This window comes from Ipomoea nil, unplaced genomic scaffold, assembly GCF_001879475.1.
Source record: "Ipomoea nil cultivar Tokyo-kokei standard unplaced genomic scaffold, Asagao_1.1 scaffold1043, whole genome shotgun sequence".
NCBI lineage: Eukaryota > Viridiplantae > Streptophyta > Magnoliopsida > Solanales > Convolvulaceae > Ipomoea > Ipomoea nil.
Genome location: NW_017617471.1, coordinates 3,731,264 through 3,751,608, shown reverse-complemented (window position 1 = coordinate 3,751,608; position 20,345 = coordinate 3,731,264). Strand labels below are relative to the sequence as shown.

General features: G+C 33.0%; 1 protein-coding gene across 3 annotated transcripts; it reads right to left on the bottom strand.

Moving 5' to 3' along the window:
- Positions 1-1,126: 1,126 nt before the first annotated feature.
- On the bottom strand, positions 1,127-18,565 carry LOC109181540 (exportin-7-like). Of its 3 annotated transcripts, none has more exons than XM_019331355.1 (29): positions 18,447-18,565; positions 16,080-16,695; positions 15,366-15,526; positions 14,802-14,864; positions 13,725-13,842; positions 13,497-13,606; positions 13,314-13,409; positions 12,923-13,046; positions 12,443-12,510; positions 11,029-11,115; positions 10,768-10,920; positions 10,583-10,675; positions 10,404-10,463; positions 10,208-10,311; positions 10,036-10,123; positions 9,732-9,836; positions 9,510-9,611; positions 9,373-9,425; positions 9,178-9,241; positions 8,935-9,069; positions 7,788-7,900; positions 7,608-7,701; positions 5,834-6,053; positions 4,529-4,659; positions 3,572-3,718; positions 3,293-3,421; positions 2,130-2,228; positions 1,922-1,960; positions 1,127-1,666 (listed from the first exon to the last, which is right to left on the bottom strand). In XM_019331355.1, exons 2-29 carry the CDS (start codon positions 16,318-16,320, stop codon positions 1,529-1,531), a joined length of 3,135 nt encoding a protein of 1,044 aa, XP_019186900.1. In that variant the 5' UTR covers positions 16,321-16,695; positions 18,447-18,565; the 3' UTR covers positions 1,127-1,528. The 3 variants fall into 3 exon arrangements, with proteins under 3 accessions (XP_019186900.1, XP_019186898.1, XP_019186899.1); XM_019331354.1 differs by having other exon boundaries at positions 1,529-1,666; positions 9,510-9,614; XM_019331353.1 differs by having other exon boundaries at positions 9,510-9,614; positions 10,768-11,115.
- Between the last annotated feature and the right edge of the window lie 1,780 nt (positions 18,566-20,345).

The following is a 20,345-nucleotide window of genomic DNA, read 5'->3' as shown; positions in this document are numbered from 1 at the left end:
AATTTTATATTAATTTTTAATTGCCAATGTAATGTGCCCATCTCTTATTTTATCTTTCATCTTTTCTTTTTTCCCTCTTTCTTTCTTTCCATAAAACTCGCAAACTATAAAATAAATTTTACAATATGTTATTAAAATAAAAAATACATCTTTCTTTCTTTCCATAAAACTCGCAAACTATAAAATAAATTTTACAATACGTTATTAAAATAAAAAATCAAAATATATACCAAATTAATAACATATAATTTCAAAAATATTCCTTTTAAGTCCTTTTACACTAAAAAAAAATTAAAAAATAAAACTATTTGACTAACACTTCAAAGGGTGACATGTAAGCGATGATAGAAATAAAATGTGGAAGTAGATATAGTATTACTCATTCAATAATAACATAGCCATTTGTTAGTGGTGAGACTAGAGAGTTAATTGAGGGTTCAAAATTTAATCATGTACTATGCAATCCAACCCTAATTCGTATGTAATATTATAATTAAAATTCAAATAGGATGAACTATGATTATAGTTAAAGTTTTTTATTTAACAAATTATGAACTATTGATTACGATTTGAATAAGACGATTCACAATTACGAACCGTAATTATAATAAAAAGTGCTGACAAGTTAAGACCTAAATTGACAATCCATTTTACTACAAATATTCACTTAGTCAGTTAGTCTTAGTAAAATTAAGTGCAAAGTCCTTTTTTTTAAAATAGATTTGTAATACCTAAAAAAAATCCAAATTAACCAATGACTAGTTGATTATGAACCATGAATTGAACCACGGCCACGTGACTGAGACTGCTTGGGTCAAAGGTCAATGCAATCTACCTTAAAATTAAGATTGCATTATATCATTTTTTTTCTGGCTATTAAACAGTCCGGCAATTCTCTCCTGAATAATTCGGAGCACCTTCCCTTTCGATCTTCTCTTAGAATTAATTAATTAATTAATTAATTAATTATATAAAAAATCTAGAATAATGATCAAGACTAATAATTTGTCCATCCACTTTGAGACTATACTGGGTTCAACTGATTGGTGCCTATAAGCACCTTCATATATACACTCACACAGATATACATACACACACAAAATCATGTATGTTATACATAATGATGTTGATCACCAACTTAGAATTTTTCATATATAATTTCATCTTAAGAGCACAAAAGCCCGACAAATTGAAATTTATGGGCAGCAAAGTGAAGAAGGCAAGCTACCATCAAAAGACAAAACCCCAATTCATAAAATGAATAACTGTACACAGAATACAGATATTGGTCACATACAACAAGGCAAAAGAAAGGCTAAAAGACTGAATCTTTTGAGAATATGTAGTTCAACCGCCTCCAATGCTTCAAATACTCTGTATGTTTCTTTTCTTCTACATTGATCTATCTTATCTTTTGTTTTTCTTGTTGCATTTCTTTTAAAATCTGTTCTTTTTCTTCATTTGTCTTGGAGAGGGTGAAGGGAGGAGCGATCATATACAAAATGGCACTAAGTGAGCTGAGAGTGTCTTATCTGGTCCGGAATTCATTTCTGAATCTAGTTAAATTGTTGGAGAACTTGTCTCTATTCTTCTGATCCAAGCTTCGAGTTATATCGGACATAAGTTTATCGAAGCACAAGGAAAGGCGCTGCTGTTGATCCACTGGCTGTTTAATAATATTCAAAGAAGACCAGTCAAGAACAAGTTATTGTTCACACCTGAAAAGTGTATTAAAAATTTCTGGATCCTTTGAATATGAAAAAAATATTATGTTATCATATAAATCAGGACTGGCATCACTTCTAATATGAATTTCCTGACACAACTTTTAAACTATAAACCAGTCACATATGGGATGGGAACACTCCAGATCCACAAAAGAAACAAGGTGTAATAACCGCACATGGGCAATTAAACTTACTTGTGAAGCCAAAATCTGAGCCCTCAAATTAGAGAACATCTGCAAGATACACAATCATATATCAGGCAAAATGCCATTAAGTATAGACTATCACAGACAGAAAGCCAATGTGCTTTCACGGCCAAACTAGCAAACCATGCACAGCGGAATGTAGAAAACAAATTATGAATCAATAAGGGAAATAAATGCAAAGGTATCCAGAAGTTACCTCGTCGCTTATTAATATTAAACTCAGCATTGGTCTACTTAGGCTCCACTGGTTGCCACAATCTTCGAATAAAACTATCTCAAAGAGAGTCTTCAATATCTAGCAGGGAAAATGTTTATGTCAGCACTTCCAATATTGTATAACTTGTTCACATAATTACCAAGAAAATGTGATATTACCTGATCAAATCACATCCAGATCAAATAAATTTTTTATGCAAATATTTTCTAATACTATTATTTACTCCTTACATTACAAGTAAAACACAATAGCATCATTTACTTGCACTTAATTGGGTATAACATTCTACTTGCACTTAATTGGGTATAACATTCTACTTGCACTTATTGGGTATAGAGTAGAAGTTCAGAGAAGTGTTAAGCCAAAAGGATGGCTTGTGAACATAATAAGTAACACTAATTACATAGAGTTTCACCGCTTAGCCATTTTTGAGAAAGTTTTCAATTTGTAACCAAAAAAAAAAAAAAAAAAGGAAGCAACATTTGGTAGTGATAGAAATACTAATATCAAAATGAAGAAACAATATCTCTAATACTTTTCAGGTAATATGCATTTTGGCAGAATAGAGTACTGTACAAGTCTGACAATTGAACATTTATTTCAACTATAAAGAGTGAGTATTCTTTGTGAAGCACACAAAATAAAAGTTATCATATTATGACTGTAGAAGCACAACATAGGAACCAAGAGAATTTCTTCACTGAAAGTAATGAAATGCCTTCAATCCAGAAAAAAACATAACCCTGTTTGGTAAAATACTTAGCCTATCAGCTAATTTTGGCTTATTTGACCACTATTAACTGTTTGACTTGGTTAAACAATCAATATGAGTGTTTGATTAATTAGCTTTTTATAACTTATTGCTCCAAAATGCTAAAATTCAAAAAGCGATTAGCTTTTTGAGAAAGTCATTTTGTATGTAATCAACTAATAGCTAACAGCTAATTTACCAAACACTTCTCTAAAATCAGCTAATGCTATCAGCTAGTTAAACCCACTAACCCAATCAGCTAACAACTATCAACTAACAGCCATTTACCAAACACATTCTGATGAGCACCTCAAAGAAAGGCAATGCATAAGGCACTGTTCCATATAAATGGTACAAAAAAAAAAAGGAAGAGGAAGAAGAGTGAACTTACTTCAAGAAAAATATTAGGACAATCTGAGAAATGCTGAGCAAGTTTTAGAGCGGCTGGGGAAGTAGGTGACTCTCCAGCTGTTATGCATTCAAAATAGAAAGAAGCCAAGTTGTCTACAGCAGATGCACACTGAAATGCATTATAAAGAAATGAGATTATTATCAAGGAGCAATCATATAACTTGCAAATAAACATTAGATGCAAGCACTGTTTATATGAGGTTCCATAGATATTGAGCAAGAAGCAAACAGGTAAAATGAAAGATGACAAAGAACAGACCTGTGATTTGATATTTGCATCCAGTACTTTAAGACCAGACTCCAAAGATCCAGCAATAAACATAAAGCTGCTTGTATCCAAATTCAAAACAAATGAGATCTGTGTTTTCATTAGAGCCTCCAGAAATGTGAAGTAGGCTGCTGCAAGCTGCACAATTAAAAAACCGTAAGGTATTGTTCTTTCTAAGTAAGGGAGCTCAAGAAAGGGGATAATTTGCATTTAGAGGAAAAGGCAATTAATTATTTTGGGAACTGTTAAAAGAAACTACTCAATAGAATCAAGTATAGAAGTACACATAACACAGCAAATAGCCAAAAGAAGCATATGATTGTGCAGCTGGAATCTACAGAATAATTTTGGAACCAACCAATCAAAATACAGCATGATTGTGTAACTGAATTTATTTCAGAATTTTAACCTCTTCTTAATTTAATAGAACTATAAAAAGTGAAAATAAAGAATATGAATTAGAAGAATTAATTCAGTTACCCTGTTTCAAGTGATTGTTTTTAGTTACCATATGAAAAAAAGTTACCCCCTTCACAAGGTTGACTGTTTTTTGTGGGATAATGATTACTTGTATTATAAGAGAATAGGTCATTTCACAGCAATGCTCTAAAAGGGCTACCCCCACAGTTCTGAGAAGCCTCAGAGGTCTAAGTGAATTATCCCAAGAAAAAAACTAAGTTAAACAATTAAATCTTCTCCAAAAATGAGTTAAAAGACTCAATTGTAGCATGCATCCATACAAAGAATCCCAAAATGCTCTCAGGAAATTACTAGCAGCTGAAGGTTTGTTCGACAAAAGATGCTTAGTATTAAAACTAGCAGCCAAACACAAGTGAGATGACTCAATTGAAGTATGCATCCATACAACGAATCACAAAATGCTCTCAACAAATTACTAGCAGCTAATGCTTAATCAATAAAAGATGCTTACTAAAATACATGACTTACCTTTCTGTATGCAAGTACATCAGTCAAAGGAATAGATAAAGCCATCCTCATAGCAGTTTCTAAAGCATCAGCAAGTGCTCTGTCCCCATATATCTCGAACACGCCAAAGTTGACATAGTTACCACAAAGTGCTATCATAAAAAAATGTAGCATAAAGACCAAAAATCAACTTTATAGTGTTGCAAAATGAAAATACAGAGGGCAACTAAGACAGCTTCAAGAGAAACCAAGACTAATAGCATTCCTTTTTCATGTAGTGAAATCATGGATATACATTGGTAGTAAGAACAAGCACACTAAACGGCGCTCCTTCCTCTCATTCAGTCATTTCCTTCTCGTTTTATACAAAAAATTAATCTTTTAACGGGAAAGAAAAAGATTTTATTAATGAAACAGAAAAATGAGGAAAAGAAGTCATCTAACGAAAGAAAGAAGGTATTAGAGAGTCAAATAACATAAGCATGCCAATCTACCCTTGCAAATCTTTAAGTAAGACCCATAAAATGTAGTAGCTGCTTTATCCCATAGCAATGCCAACACCATGTTATCCCATAAAAAATGCATCTGAGTAATTCAAAGATAACTTCTCTCAAAATGATTCAAAATGTAAACTAAAAAAAGAACATTTTGAATAATAGAAAATTCAAAGCTGAGTGCTTTGGAAGCAAGCTTTTTGGTAACTTACACTCCATAGCTTATGAGAAGCTACTCAAATTAGAGTTTAACTTAAGAGAAGTTAACTTTTAATAATTTTCCAGTTTTACCCTCATCCTTTTGTACATTAACACATTACACATATGAATAAAAAAAAAAAATCCAATTTTACAGTAATTTTTAATTGCCAATGTAATGCACTCCCATCTCTTATTTTATCTTTCCTCTTCTTTTTTTTTTCCCTCTTTCTTTCTTTCCATAAAACTCGCAAACTATAAAATAAATTTTACAATATGTTATTAAAATAAAAAATAAAAATATACCAAATTAATAACATATACTTTCAAAAATATCCCTTTAAGTCCTTTTACACTAAAAAAACTATTTCATTAACACTTCAAATTCAATCAATTAGCTTATCAGCTACTAGCTTCTGGCCAAACAGAAAAAATAAAAAATAAAAATGACAATAATATGATACTAAGTTCATTCAATAGAAATGTACAAGTAAAGCTAAACAAAACAGATCCAAGAAGTATAGCCTTCAAATTCTGACTCCTTATTAATCTGCTCATATTGCAAGTCACAGTTTTCCACTTAAAAGTGCCATTAAATAGATAGTATGATTTTAAAAGTTAAGAATGCTCCTACCTCTTACGAGAATAGTTAGAGAAATCCACATCCCCTTGTACTTGAACTGATACATATCCACCTGATTGGGAAGAGACAGAATTCTTGATCCATACACAACTATCAATTTGCTGACTTCCCTGAAAAGTAGTATTCCATTGGCAGATGATGTTTCAAAATTTAAGCGTTGGGACTTGTTCAGCACAAACTCAGCAATGAATTTGAGTATTGGTGTTGTGACCTGTGTCATTCCATTGAAACATGCGATCACACATCATTATCATGGGACCAAACAAGCACAAAATAACCTTAGATGGAAGAGGCAACTTTCAAGAAACCAACTTCCATGAAATAATGATGCATAGAGTTCAAAGATATGAGAATGAGATGGAGTGATCATCTTGATTCTCAGAAAGCACCTCATTGAGAACTAAATGGAGAATTCATAAAGAAAATTGATACATTGAAATATGTGGCCTATATACAAAATGTTAGCACAAGGGCATATTGCAAAATGAAATCACCCTTCCTTGTACTAGCAGGAGTATAAAGATGGAAAATCACCTAAATGAAGATTGCTTCAAAGTTATTTCGTATTCATGTAAAAAAGAGTAATGTTTGCACAGAGGAGCTTAATGATTTCCAACCTCTACTTAATTTTGACCATTAGTTTGGTATGGTGCAGCACCAGCTTCACACCATTTCTAGTCAGTGAAATTATTACTTACCAAATAAAAATATAAAAAATATATTTTTAAAAAAGTGATAAAATGTCATCTCCCAACCAATCCCCTTCCAAAAAAAGACTTCCCCAGTGGCATTATAATCTGAGGGGTATCACTTGGAGCCCTTGTTCCACCATGACGTATACTAAATATTTAATACTAAGGGCTCGTTTGGTTCGCGGAAAATATTTTAAGGGAAGTGGAATTGGAATTCCATGGAAAAACAATTACTAGGAAGATGAATTTCATTGTTTGGTTGGTGGAAAAAGAATTACTGGGAATACTAATTCTATTGTTTGGTTAGATTTGGAATTGTAAGGAATAATGAGTATAAAGACCTATATGCCCCTACAAATTAATAAAAGTAATATAATTTAAAAAGAAAGCAAGGGTAAATAGGCAATCTAGTCACTTTTTCTTCCCATCTCCCATGGAAAACAAAATCCTTGGTTCAACCAAGGATTTTGTTTTCCTCAAATTTAAGGAATTCATTTTCCAATGGAAAATGAATTCCATGAACCAAACACTAGAAAACAACATTTTCCTTCACTTTAAGGAAAATGTTTTCCTTTGGAAAACATTTTCCATGAACCAAACATCCCCTAAATGTTTGCTCCTGAATAGATATGGCATTAACTGTAATAATCAGAAGCTTCAAGTTGCTGAGCACATCAAGTACTAAAAACAGATGAGAATTGACAAAATGCAATTTCCTATTCTTATATATATATATATATATATATATATATATATATATATATATATATATATATATATATATATATATATATATATATATATATATATATATATATAACTGACCATGTAGTTCATTCTTTGTTGGTAAATATTTTCTCAAAGCACCCATAATCAGTGCATCAAAGTACAAAAGCCAGTACCTCACCATGATACAAATGTCGAAATTCCTAATCCACCTACTCATTTCCAACATTTGTGTAAAAATAATGCATCTCTTTGACAGAGTTAAATTACACCTTAAAGATAAACGAAGTGGGGGGGGGGGGGGGGGGGGGGGGGGGGGGGGGTATGAATTGCCAATTTGTTCTGACCTCTGAAACATCAGCCCATACAGTGGTGGCTTTCAGTATAAGTGGCATGCGTGCTGGATATAGCCAATCAAAAAGGAAACCATATGTCCTCCGACTGTATATATTCAGTGAAGAATGTACTAGAAATCAGTAAGAATTAAGAAATCACGTAAAAATAAACTATGTGACAGCAAAACCAACCTACTGGTAGCCATTGCAATTCCTCTAAGATCTCTCATCAATCCAACTAAAACTTGTTTCACATCATCCGAGCGAAATAATGAGTCTGGTATTGATTCCAAACTCAGGAAAACCTTCAGTTGAATCATTGTCACTCAGACAAAAAGTTTGAAACAGATATTTATTGGAAATTTAATATTAAGAATATCTTGGGAGTAAGGTATGGATAAACTACATAATTGAAAAACAAACAAATTAACACTACAGGTACAAGATTAAGTAACAAAACTAAAACTTTAAGTACAATATACTGAAGTGAAATTGACTGAAATAAGAAGAAAATGAAAGTTATGGACAAAAATAGGGAAGATTTGATAATTGGACAAACTTAGGAAAAAAAACTTTCGGGAAATGCATTTTTTGGTGTTGACTGGACCACAAACGCATTTCCCAAAAGCTTTTTTTCTTTTGTATTAAAAAAATTTTAAAACTTGTACCCCAAACGCATGGGGTGAGAAATTCGCTGCCGTAGCTGTGGCCGCCTGGAGTAGACAAAGAAAGACTGAACTGGGTCTGGTCAATGCTGTGGCTGAGATTCATACGGTTTATGCTTGTGGTTGCTGGTGAAAGAATATTGATATTGACTCGTTTCACGTTCATGGCTTCCAGGGAATTCACCAGTTCGGTCAGTACATCCTTGTAACTCATCGTCCCGATAGTGTCAAGTTGAGCTGCGGTCATTCCGTACGGCAGCTCCAAGCCGCTGCATAGGCAAAATGGGGTTTTTGCCAGAGACAGAGGCGGCGAGGGGGACAGCAGCGGCCACATGGTTTGTGGCATACGTGAATATACCCCAAACGCATTTCGGAAATGCGTTTGGGGTATAAGTTTTAAAAAAATAATAATAATACAAAAGAAAGAAGCTTTTGGGAAATGCATTTGTGGTCCAGTCAACACCAAAAACGCATTTCCACAAAGCATTTTTCCTAGGTTTGTCCAATTATCCACTAGTCTTTCCTATTTTTGTCCGTAACTTTCATTTTCTTCCTATTTCAGGCAATTTTCCATACACTGAATCCTTTCATGGTCTTCTGAAGCTATGAAAGGTAAGAAAATGGGTAAAATTAGTTTAACTTTTTTCCTTCCAGTTACAGTGAACATAAAATACCTGTAGAAGTGGATCCATTGATGCTTTAAATTTCAAAAAGCTGTCTTCCATGAAGATCAACAAGCCCAATATGTAATAGAACGTTGTTCTACTGCGTGAGCTTCTGTAATCTCTTAAAAAGGGAAACTGTTCCCTCTGAATATGCAAAAAAAAAGCAAGTAAAACCCAATCTAAGCATCATATGTCAATAAATCACAAATTTACAGCAGAGAAAAGGAATAGGAGATTCAGTGTTGTACTGACATTACAGTTGGAGATTATTAACTGAGTAGTATCCAACTTCAAAAGAAGCTTTGCAGTCATATATCTGCATATTATTGAATATCAACAAAAGTAATAATGAGACCATAACATTTGAACTTCCAAAGTTATTTTGTAAGCTTTTGTTGGGGTGGAGCTAAAAAGCAGTTTGGAGGGGAAGATGGGAAACACACTAACCCAGTAGCCATTTCCAACATGAGATTTAAACTCTGATCAATAACTTCATCACTCTGCAAAAAAGAGCAAGATTAAGATTGAAATCATGAATATCTTTGGGAATAGCAACAGGCCAATTGCTCTACTATAACAATCACCTCGCCATAGCATTTAAGGTTGGTTGCAATCTTTCCCACGATGACATTTAAGATGAGCATATGATCGTGAAGCCCAAGAAGTTCAGACAATTTAGCATATAACTGCTGCAAGAGAAACAGTTCACAATAAACAAACAGCAAGAAAGATGTGAGTAAACAAACTCTAGCATCATTGTCCAAGCATCTAGCATAGATTGGTTTCAAAATTTCAATTTCACTTACCTTAGATGAATGAATTGCTTGGTCTCCAACATATGATTTTTTGAAGTTTTGAAAGAAGATGAGAATAGCAATGTCAAGCCTCTGTTTGTTTGTTTCAGCATATCTCTGCCAGTTGCAAGATAGAGAAGAAGACTATGTAAGAGCATTTCAATGCAAAAACCACCCTAGGCTTCAATCAGAGGAAGAAGTATGCAAGTAAAAAACTTAAAAACTATTTTGCCACCAGAGCAGTAAATCATGCCAAACACAAACTTTAATGCATTTGTCTCCATAAGAACAAAAATGTTGGGAGAAACGACTTCACCTGAGTATGCAAACCACTATCAGTGATATTTATCAACCGAAGAACACGTGCTGAAAGTTCTGCATCATGGATTTCTTGTGATTCCCCACTAATGTTGAAAAAAAAAACACAAGTTATGAGTAAATGGATTGAAAAACACATATATATCCCACATTTATAAGTAAAGATATACCTGTAACCACTGAGTTGTTTTGTCTTAACAATAGCTGCAACTATATGCACTATCCAAGCAAGTTTAGTTTCAACAACAGAAATGACTTGGAGATCAACCGCTTCCTGTTTTAAATAGATTTTAAAGATGTTAATACTGGAAATGAAAAAGTTTTTTCCAACCTCCAGGAACTTGTGAATGGTAATATCTGACATACCATATACAACTGCAGAAGAGGATCTGTAATCTGCATAATATATGAGCTACAGCTCTCGTACTGCAACTCAGGAAACCAAGTTCAGTAAATGCATGTTTGTTACAGGTCATCAGACAATGCTGACTTTAGTTTCTAATTTTATACTGATATTCTTTGTTTGAATCTTGAGCAAAACTGACCTGAAATCTGCAAAGGTAAGGAAGGCAATCAAGCTGATCCTGTAAAAGCTCTACATTATCAAGGGGATTCTCTGAGGGATCAGGAAGTCCTGCCTGCACCAAGCAAACAATAAATGATAGGGCAAAAGAACATATTAATAAGATGAACTCATAACACCTTGTCATGAGAATCAAAAGCATCCAACCTGAAAAGAACCAAATCTCGATGTGATAAAACACTTGACAATCTCAGGTACAAACTCATTCAGCAAGCTTGGAGTGTCCCCCTTCAAATATGGTACAGATGAAACCAGCCTAGACCAGAGTCCAAGGAGGTAGTAAACACTGCTGCTGGCCCACTGATGAGAAAGATGATATATCATCAGATGTTCCAGGAAGTCAGGATCAATGACAAACAATGTCAAATGTATGAAAAGATTTCTCAAGATCAACAAAAAACTGGCAACCTGCCACGACTGTAGAGATTTCAGAGTAAATTCAGCCACTAGACGTATCCAATCACCATAGCATTCAACAATTACAAGCTCTTGCAGCTGTAATATAATTTACAAAACCACCTCTGTAAGAAGCTTTACCCAGGAATAATATAAAACATGAAAGCAAATATGGTAGCTCAAAGATATATAATGACCTCTGAGTTTTTCAAAGATCACTAGTTTGATACTCGTCCATTACTTCTCATTATTGAATAAATCAACCCATATACATTTTTCAGTTTAGAGATGATAGACTGACCAGATGGAAGTAAGCATAAACTCATTTCACAATACTGAAGCAAATTATACAGTGAACATGTCAGTTATGTACAGAAATAAACTTCATAACTTCTGAAGATCACAACTTAAAGAATGTTCAATTCATTTATTTAGTTTGTGCCCATGGTTTCATGTGTTAGCTCGTACACACTCTGCATTTCAGAAAACAATTCATCTGCCAAATAGATACAACAAAAAGCACATCTTCATTCTTCTGAAGTAAACTAGAGCTGCATTGGTAAATATGATCATTTGGAGTAGCTGAACATGAAGCAGTGTTGCACAATATGGAAGTTTTGCTGTCACTTTATAGCCTAACAATGTTTGATGTCTCACTTGGGGTTCTTTTCTTTTTTGCGATCATTTAGTTATTAATAATTGATTTTTTTCTAACTTCTGAATGGGAAAGATATGCAATAATATACCAGCTTTGATCTATTTAAAAGCATCCACTTTGAATTCAAGCATAGAGTTATTTTCTGTTGATCTTTAGGTCATGTGTTTACACCACAGAAACAAATCCTCTGAAAAAGAGATGCAATGTTGTGCATTTTTCCTTCACTATAACCTGCATGATGCAGGAGCCTTGAATTTTAAATCAATCCTCTTTTTAGTGTATTGATCTCATCTCATTAAGTAGAAAAGATATAGACATCCAAATTATACTAGTGAAGAAGCAATGCCTTATTGGAGAATTTTCACATACATTGGCAACTCAAGATAGAATTCATGAGATGACGGACTGGTGAGTGGCAAAGAGACAGATCTGACATTCAGGCATAAGCTACAAAAGACTAAAAGAACAAGAGAAAGATTATATTCAGCACATTCCAATAAAATTGAATGCATTGAATGGGATATTTATACTGAACAAGGAGACACAAGGTGGGGAAACAGGGAAATTGGGAATCCTGAAATCTCTACAAGGAAACTAAATCTATAAACACTAAGGCACCTATGCTTGAGTTTAGGCAGCATTCATAAAATTTAACCTAGGAATCCTTTAACTATTGTAAATAAATGGGAAAAAAAAAAACAAAAAAAAAAAAAAAAACAACATATTGTTGATATTGTGCATAGATCAGAAAAAAAGGAAGCGGAGTACCTGAAAGTTTACTTTAAAACGTCCAAGAAGACGACAAAACTCATGGTAATTATCATGAAGTGTAAGTCCTGTTTCAGAGAGTGAAGAGAATTCCATCAGCACCATAGAAGTTCTCCAAATCTCCAATATTATCAATACTAAATAGTAACAATCATACTGGCTTTGATTAGTACTGAAAATAGGCAGTCTCACATCAATGAACTGATTCACTGAATAACTCATTCCAAGTTAACATATATTCTACTCCAGTTAAAATTCTGAACATAATCATATAATTGAAAATTTGGGATGTTTTGAAACCAATTTTACTTTTTGGAGAACAAAGAACTATTCAACTGTGCAAACACAATGATCCACAAAACTGATCAATTCAAGCCCAAGCAAATTCTGTGAACATAACAAATATGAAAGTTACTAAAATTTAAGGTTGCAATTACCCCTTATACACAGTAATTTGGACATGCAAAAATTTTTATTCACCTTTCCCTGTTCGGAGAATATCTTTGGTTCCTGTCATTAGGTGCAACAAGTATTTCATCCTAGCATCATCACTTGAGAACACTGATCTTCTAACAGAAGCCAGGCGAACCAGACACTCCAAAGCCTTAATAGTAAAATTTAAGACTTGTTAGCTATCAAATTTAATTATCATTTCAAATCCGTACACTGAATGTGCATGAAATGATTTCAATGACAATGAATAAAAAGCACAGGTTTGAATATTCTAGCCTTCCTAGGAAGCAAGCAAAAGGAATCATGGAAAAACCCAAGTCACCTTCCTACAACAACATCAAATATAGACAACTATATAGCTACCTAACTTGAGTGCAAGATCCACTTGCAAAGACAACAGAAATACTAATGTTCTTACCTCCTTTGATACATTAGATTCATTGATTTCATAGTAATCAAAAAATATCTGTACTGTTGAGGGATCCTCAAGGATTTGCTTCCACGCAGATGGTATCTGTGAAGTATTTAATCGGGAACAATAGATAACAACTCCAAATGTACATAAAGGAGCTACATTACTATTAGGAAATGCTAAAGATACCTGAATATTGCTAAAATCTTCTGAACTTTCATCAACTGTTGTCGCCATAAAATCAAAAGACAAACATTTGAGAGATAGTGCAATTGCCAGTTCTTGTAACTTGCCACCAACTGCATCGTCAACAATGGAGGCAAGTATTTAAAACAAATAGTGATGAAGAGCATATGTATTAAACTCAACTCATAAAAAGCAAGCATTGCAATTCTGAAAAAGGTATTGACATTGTACCATCATTCTTCAGTTGTGACAGTGAAGTAAGGGATATTTGAAATATTTGAAGAAGTGATTGGTCTCTAAAGGAGCAAGCCACCCTACGATGCTGTGCAGATGGCAACCCAGGACTTGGCTAAAAAGTTTGCAGAAATACAGAGAAATGCATCAGCAGACAACATAGTACGTTTATGAACTACTCAATCAAAGATAGTCATAGTCTCATAGATAGGAAAAATAGGCTTAATAGTTAGTATATGAGAACTGTATCACAAGCAGAAGGGTGAGCACAATAAGAAGACAGGAGCAAACCCACTTCAGTTCAAAATCATCACTAATTTGATTTAAGTCAGAGTACAGCTCCCTTCCAGATATAGGGTATGGCAGAATAATTAAGATGGTGATTGGTGAAGCTTTTGATAGAAAATATAACTTTATATATTAGACTAGGAAGAAAGCAAGATTTTAAGGAGAACATGCCATCTAACAAAGTAGTCCAAAACTACCTGAATCCCCATAATTTTAGCCCACTAAGATGCCAAAAGAGTATTATACTTCATAAAAGCTGTATTAGAACCAAGAATTTCTGGAAATTAGAGCATTTTAGTGCTTTCTAGACAGTGATTATAGGATGTTCAAGCTACCATTATACATTGTGCACTAGAAGTCAGCCAAACCATCAATCTTCATAGTTTTTTCTCATTCAACAAATAAGAACAGCTTCTCTTTAGAGAAAGATGTTTGTTAAGTCAATAAATTCTAGCTGATTAAATTTAAAAAGTAATGGTATGCTTAAAAGAGTTCTGATATCTCCTTATTGCTGTTAGCCCATTACCTCATGGATTGATTAAAACTATCACATGACACATATAGCTGTGAAAACAAAAAGGTTTATGATACCCTCCCTCAGCACTTCTCTAACACTACTGGCAAGTTCCTAATACATTTAGTATAAGCTCATGAATCTAGCCAAAGCCTTAAGATAAAATCCTATGTCACATGGTAAATATTTCTTAGTCCTTTCCTTGGCTTTAGGAAGATAAATAATCCTTTGAGTATCACAAAATAACAAGGAGTTTTAAGATGAAGATGAACCTGATTCATCTCAGAGATGAGCTGATTCAATATCTTCAAACCGATGGCATAATGCAATGGTGTCTGGGGACAAGTAAAATAAAAATTAAGCAAAAAACAACACACCAGAAGCTCATAGACAGCATATTTACTTTTGAGGACATGTAAACACAAACCTTTCCTTTTAAAAAGAAGTATTTAGAACAAAGTATAGATAAATATTGCAGATTCAAAGTTGACTCAAAGGCTAAACAAATACTCTAAGCAAGATTTAGAAGAAACCTACAAATGAAATCTATAGATGGAGAGCTAGCAAAATAAATAACAGAGGAAAAAAAAAAAAGAACATATTAGCAAGACAAGCTTCAAAAAAATAATAAATGTAAACGGAAAACCATGATTAGCACTAATATCATATTTCCAACACCTCCCCCCCCCCCCAAAAAAAAAAAAAAAAAAAAAAAAAACCCCACGATAGGGAGGGGCAAAAGCATTATCACATGCCTCTTGACAAATTAATATCCAAAGAATTTATTCAGTGTCATTATAGCATTATATGGCCAGTAGACATCAGACAATACTTACCTGATTCAAAAAGTTTGTTGATTCTTTAACCACGTCTCTGAAACTGTCTTCTTCAAACCACCCATACTTTGTAACCCGGCAAAACAGTTGAATTAAAGATGCAGTTACAAAAGGCTCCAAGTCAGGTCCTCTTGTGGCCAGGTACTTTATAATATAGTTTCCTTCAGAAAGAGGACAGATTAGCCAAACAAATCCTTAATTGTCAACGTATCACAATATGTAGATATTAACAAATCAATATTCAATATATAAATTTAATTATGAAAGAAATCAAAGGCTAAAGTTAAATAAAACCATAAATTAGCAAAAAGTGCAGGGTAGAAGCACACAACTCTTTCCAAGATCCATCTTATAGTGCATATGGACTACAATTGTTTTTCACATTTTCTTTCACACACAACCTCCCCTTTCCCCTTCACCAAGGCAACCATGTCACTAGCTTACCTATGCAGAGCACCATCTATTACTAACTATGCAAACAAAGTTTAAAACTTTACTATATTACAAAGAAAAGCTTATTTCATCTCACATTTATAGGAAGTGGAACATATATTGCTCTAGAACCTTTATAATTCATCCAATTTGACAGGGATTGGAGTGAAAAACCTAGAACTACACAGAGGATGTCAAAGGCACATAAGAGAAGAAAAAAAGGAAAAACCTTATAGACTAAAACTTCAAAATTAAGTCACTGCAAGCTAATAAGAACATTACGAATATCAAGCCGAAGCTGCAAAGATAGGTGTTGTTCTGTCACTTGCTTCAACAAGCTTGAACTAGCCAGCATTAGTGCATAAGGTGTTGATGCATTGTCTAATATGTATTGGCACTGTGAGATGTAGCTGCTGTTTAGTGAGAAGCATTTGAGAGTGTTCTCTGCATGTGCTCGTTCAGCAGAATCCTGTGAGTTGTAAAGTCTCTCACACAACACTTCGAGTTGTGCCAAGCTCTCCATTTTTCAGCAAAACAAATTTCTTGGAGTTCAGGCAGCCAAACAATGCAACTTAAAGATGCCAAAATTCTTTTGAATACGTAATCAATACAAAATTAGAAACCCAAAAACTCTGCAGTTATATATAGCAGACCAAACAAGAGGAAAGAAGAGATAAATCCAAGTCAGGTCAACATATTTCTGTCAAAATATCTGAAACTAATATAAAATGTTGCATCATTTACAAATTACAAAATTTGAGGGTTGTAATCGTTCTTTTCTTCTTTTTACAAAGTATTCCTACTAAATCAGGACAATCAACATAAAGGGGCTGTGGAACTGATCAGCAAGACTCAAAGGCGGTAACTTTGTGCCAGTAGATCATTACAGCAGGCTTTCCTGAAAATGAATTTTGTTTGGAATGCATAATCAGCTATAGAAGAAACTTATTAGTTTAACCAAATCAAGGAAATCATATTTAAAACAATAAATAAATAAGGTGGAGTCCATCCAATATTTCAACGTTCAAAAATACAAGAGTAGAGTGAAAAGAACACAATATACAATGCACTCCATAGTAAACTAAGAAGGAAACAACATATTGTAGCAAATGAAAATGGAAATTCCACTCCCTAAAATATCGCCCTTCTAAATGTTGAACATCACTTAAGAATTCTAAGCAAGCAAGTAATTTGCAATTGAATAGACAGAAGGCAGCCTCGATAGAAAATGTATCCCTCTCTCTATCATTTTATTGATAACAAAAATTCCTTTCAAGGGAATCCATGGAAAATGTATCTCAAATCCAATTTCAAACTGGTGGATCAAACTCTTAGAATAAATTATTATTTTATATTTTCAGATTCACTTGACTGTTACTTCGCTCGTGTGATGTCATGAGATTTTCAACAAAATTTTGCATCAATTTCATAACAGTCACCTATGACCTAGTGTTTGTACATGGTAAAGCTAATAGATGGATATTACCATCTGCATCCAGTGTTGCACCAGGACACCAACAAAAAGGAAAATGGAATATCATATAACACGGGCCTGGGAGAGTGATGGAGAAAATATAGGGGGAATATGCTTCCGAGCACTTGAATATGAATTTAGCTTCTTTATTTTAGAACATGAACAGATGATGATGGTGATAGCTGACAATAGAGTGAACCAAAATGAGCTTTTCTGTTATTACTCTGGGCAGATGTAGGCCTGCGGTTTGCTGGAAGAACACTTCAAGCTTCAAAATAAACTTATAGGTGACTAAAGAAACGAATAGCAATTGCTGAGTTGCTGGTCACAAAGTCATTCCAGAAACATTAGAAGGCAAATTGAGAGTGAAAATAACAAATCTCAAATTCTAACTTTCATTTCCTTTTTACCTTTCCTTCCGTTCCTACTCCCCAAAATATATCTTGCACAGCATGCTCAGATTTAAGTCCACTTGAATTCACGCATTATTCATTTTTACTTTTTAGAAGAATATGAAAAAATATATATTACTCCATATTTTCCAATTCATGTGCTATGTATCTGCCTTTAATATCCCACTTCTCTATTGAACTATACTCCAACACATTTCACTTTCCAGTGTCTCTTTCCTTCACTCAGTTTCATGTGATCCTCTCCGTGAAACTGGTTTTCCAATGTCCATGATAAAATCAATTGCTACCATTTTATCAGCATTAAATTTCCTACATTAGCAACAGCAATGTCCATACATAATTGCATACAAGCGTTTAAAACATACAAGCAGATAAATACCTGTACATCCTCAGTGAGAGGTAATTACAGTTGATGTTCAATAAATTAGCATACATTTATATACAATGCATAGCTCCATTCACCATTAATTAAAGCAGAAAAATACCAACAGCACATTTTATTCCACAAAGCATCAAATTAATTTTTTTGTTTAATACAAACATATAATAATAACAGACAATTTCTTCAAGTCCAACAGGCAATGATACAGTGAGAGTGAATACATCCGTCAAAAATATAAAAACCAACAAACAAAAATACGAATCAAATCACAGTATCTTGTGCAGAAATGAGGACACGAGATAATATTTTCATAAATTATCGATGAAAAATAATACGGAAATTACTTATTAGAAGCAATGAAGTATAAACTAGAGCCTCACATTCAGCGCAGGAGATTTTGGCGAAGGTTGAGAAGTGTGTTAGGGTTTGGATCGTCTGCTAGTAGTAGGAATGAGAGAGGCTAGACTGAAGATTGACGAAGGAGAAGCGAGTTGTAGAAGATTTGATTGCCTCATTTTATTTTACTTTTTTCCCCGGATTCCCCCACTAAAATTACTACATAAATTTTTACCATTTTACAGCAAAATATTGTGTAATTCATCTTTCCCAAAAAGTTAAATCCTCAACGGCAAAAGCTCCTATACCTCTATTCAACATAGCATTTAAAAAAATATAAATACACTATCTCTTAACAGATATTACATTTTAATAAAGTCAGTAGCATTCAAACAAAAATACACTATTCCTATCAAAATTCAAACATTGATCCTTCATTTCAAATATAATATATTGAATCAGTGAGTTAAATCCGTGCAAACCTTATCTAATCAATATCTCATTGTCATATTCATTTTATAATATATCCTTATCTAATCCATTTTACAATGTCTTATTAGTGATTTAGTTGATTAATAAAGCAATGTTAATCAATCTATTACTAACCAATAAAATAATTTTTGAAAAATATTACTCCGTACATTTTTTAATAAAAATACTTGAATGAATCAAAGCGAGATTAATACACATTGATACATTCAAGTAACCAATAATCATTCAAACGCGTCCACGTATAAAAGTCGACGTACCCGTAAAATAAATTTATGGTGAAAAAATGAGTGACTGTAAATTAAATAAAAGCTTATATAAAACTCAATGATAGTCAAATAATTGCAATGAATCAAAAGATAATTTATATTTTCTAATGCAAATTGAGTGGTAACACATTATGAGTTATGATCACTAATCATTTATTTTATGTTATAGCGTTATTTAAAAAAGCTCTACTTGTTATAACCTTTTGTTAATGTTATTTTGCACTAATTGATCTAGATTTTTGTAAACTATTAGTTTTATTTAATTTTATTATATGTGATATGTGAATAAAATAAATGCAGTAATTGCATACAAAGAAAACAAACATCAAATCAATATAACAAGCTAGTGAAAAAATGTATATACATTTTTTTTTGAATGCTACTAGCTCTATTACAATGTAGTATCTGTTCATATACTTTCTCAACCTACTGAAACACAAAGAGCCAATAACGCCTCCACTGAGGCTCGAAATCACAATCTTCCAAATGGAAGTTCAACCCGTATATACATAATTTGATTATTTCACATATAATTCAAGCTACAATGTAAAGTTAGAACAATTCAACCCCAACTATCTATGATTATTCTATCATTATCTTTACACATATATTTATTATACTAGATAACAATTCTCTTGTTTATTAATATTCAATACAAATGTACAATTGTCACTAAATTAATACTTTAGTATAAGAAAAAAAAAAAAAAACTAGTACAATATATGCTTCTAATTAAAACATTAAAATACCAATATCCGCCAAGTTACAGTACATTTTTTGAAAGCAAAAAATCAATGGTAGACTACTGCATAAGAACCGAAACAAAATAAAAGAAAACAAAGTCTAAGTACAACGTGTTAGCCTGCGAATAGGCCATATAGCTAAAGTGTGAGTTAATACATTAGACGAGCTAAGAACTAATAGGATAAAACAGTCAACAAACGAACGCATAATATTCGTACAATCAATAGAAGCAATGCCAACATATGACCGGAGCTAATAGATTGAAATATTAAGTTTGTGTAATTTCAAAATGCAAGTATTTTAATTATAAATCCATTAATATACATTATAACTACGGAAAGTATATTATACAATGTATTATATAATCATATAAGGAAATATATCCCATTATAGTTTAAATTTAGTCGTACAAAAGTTAAAATTTACTATTTTTTAAAAGTT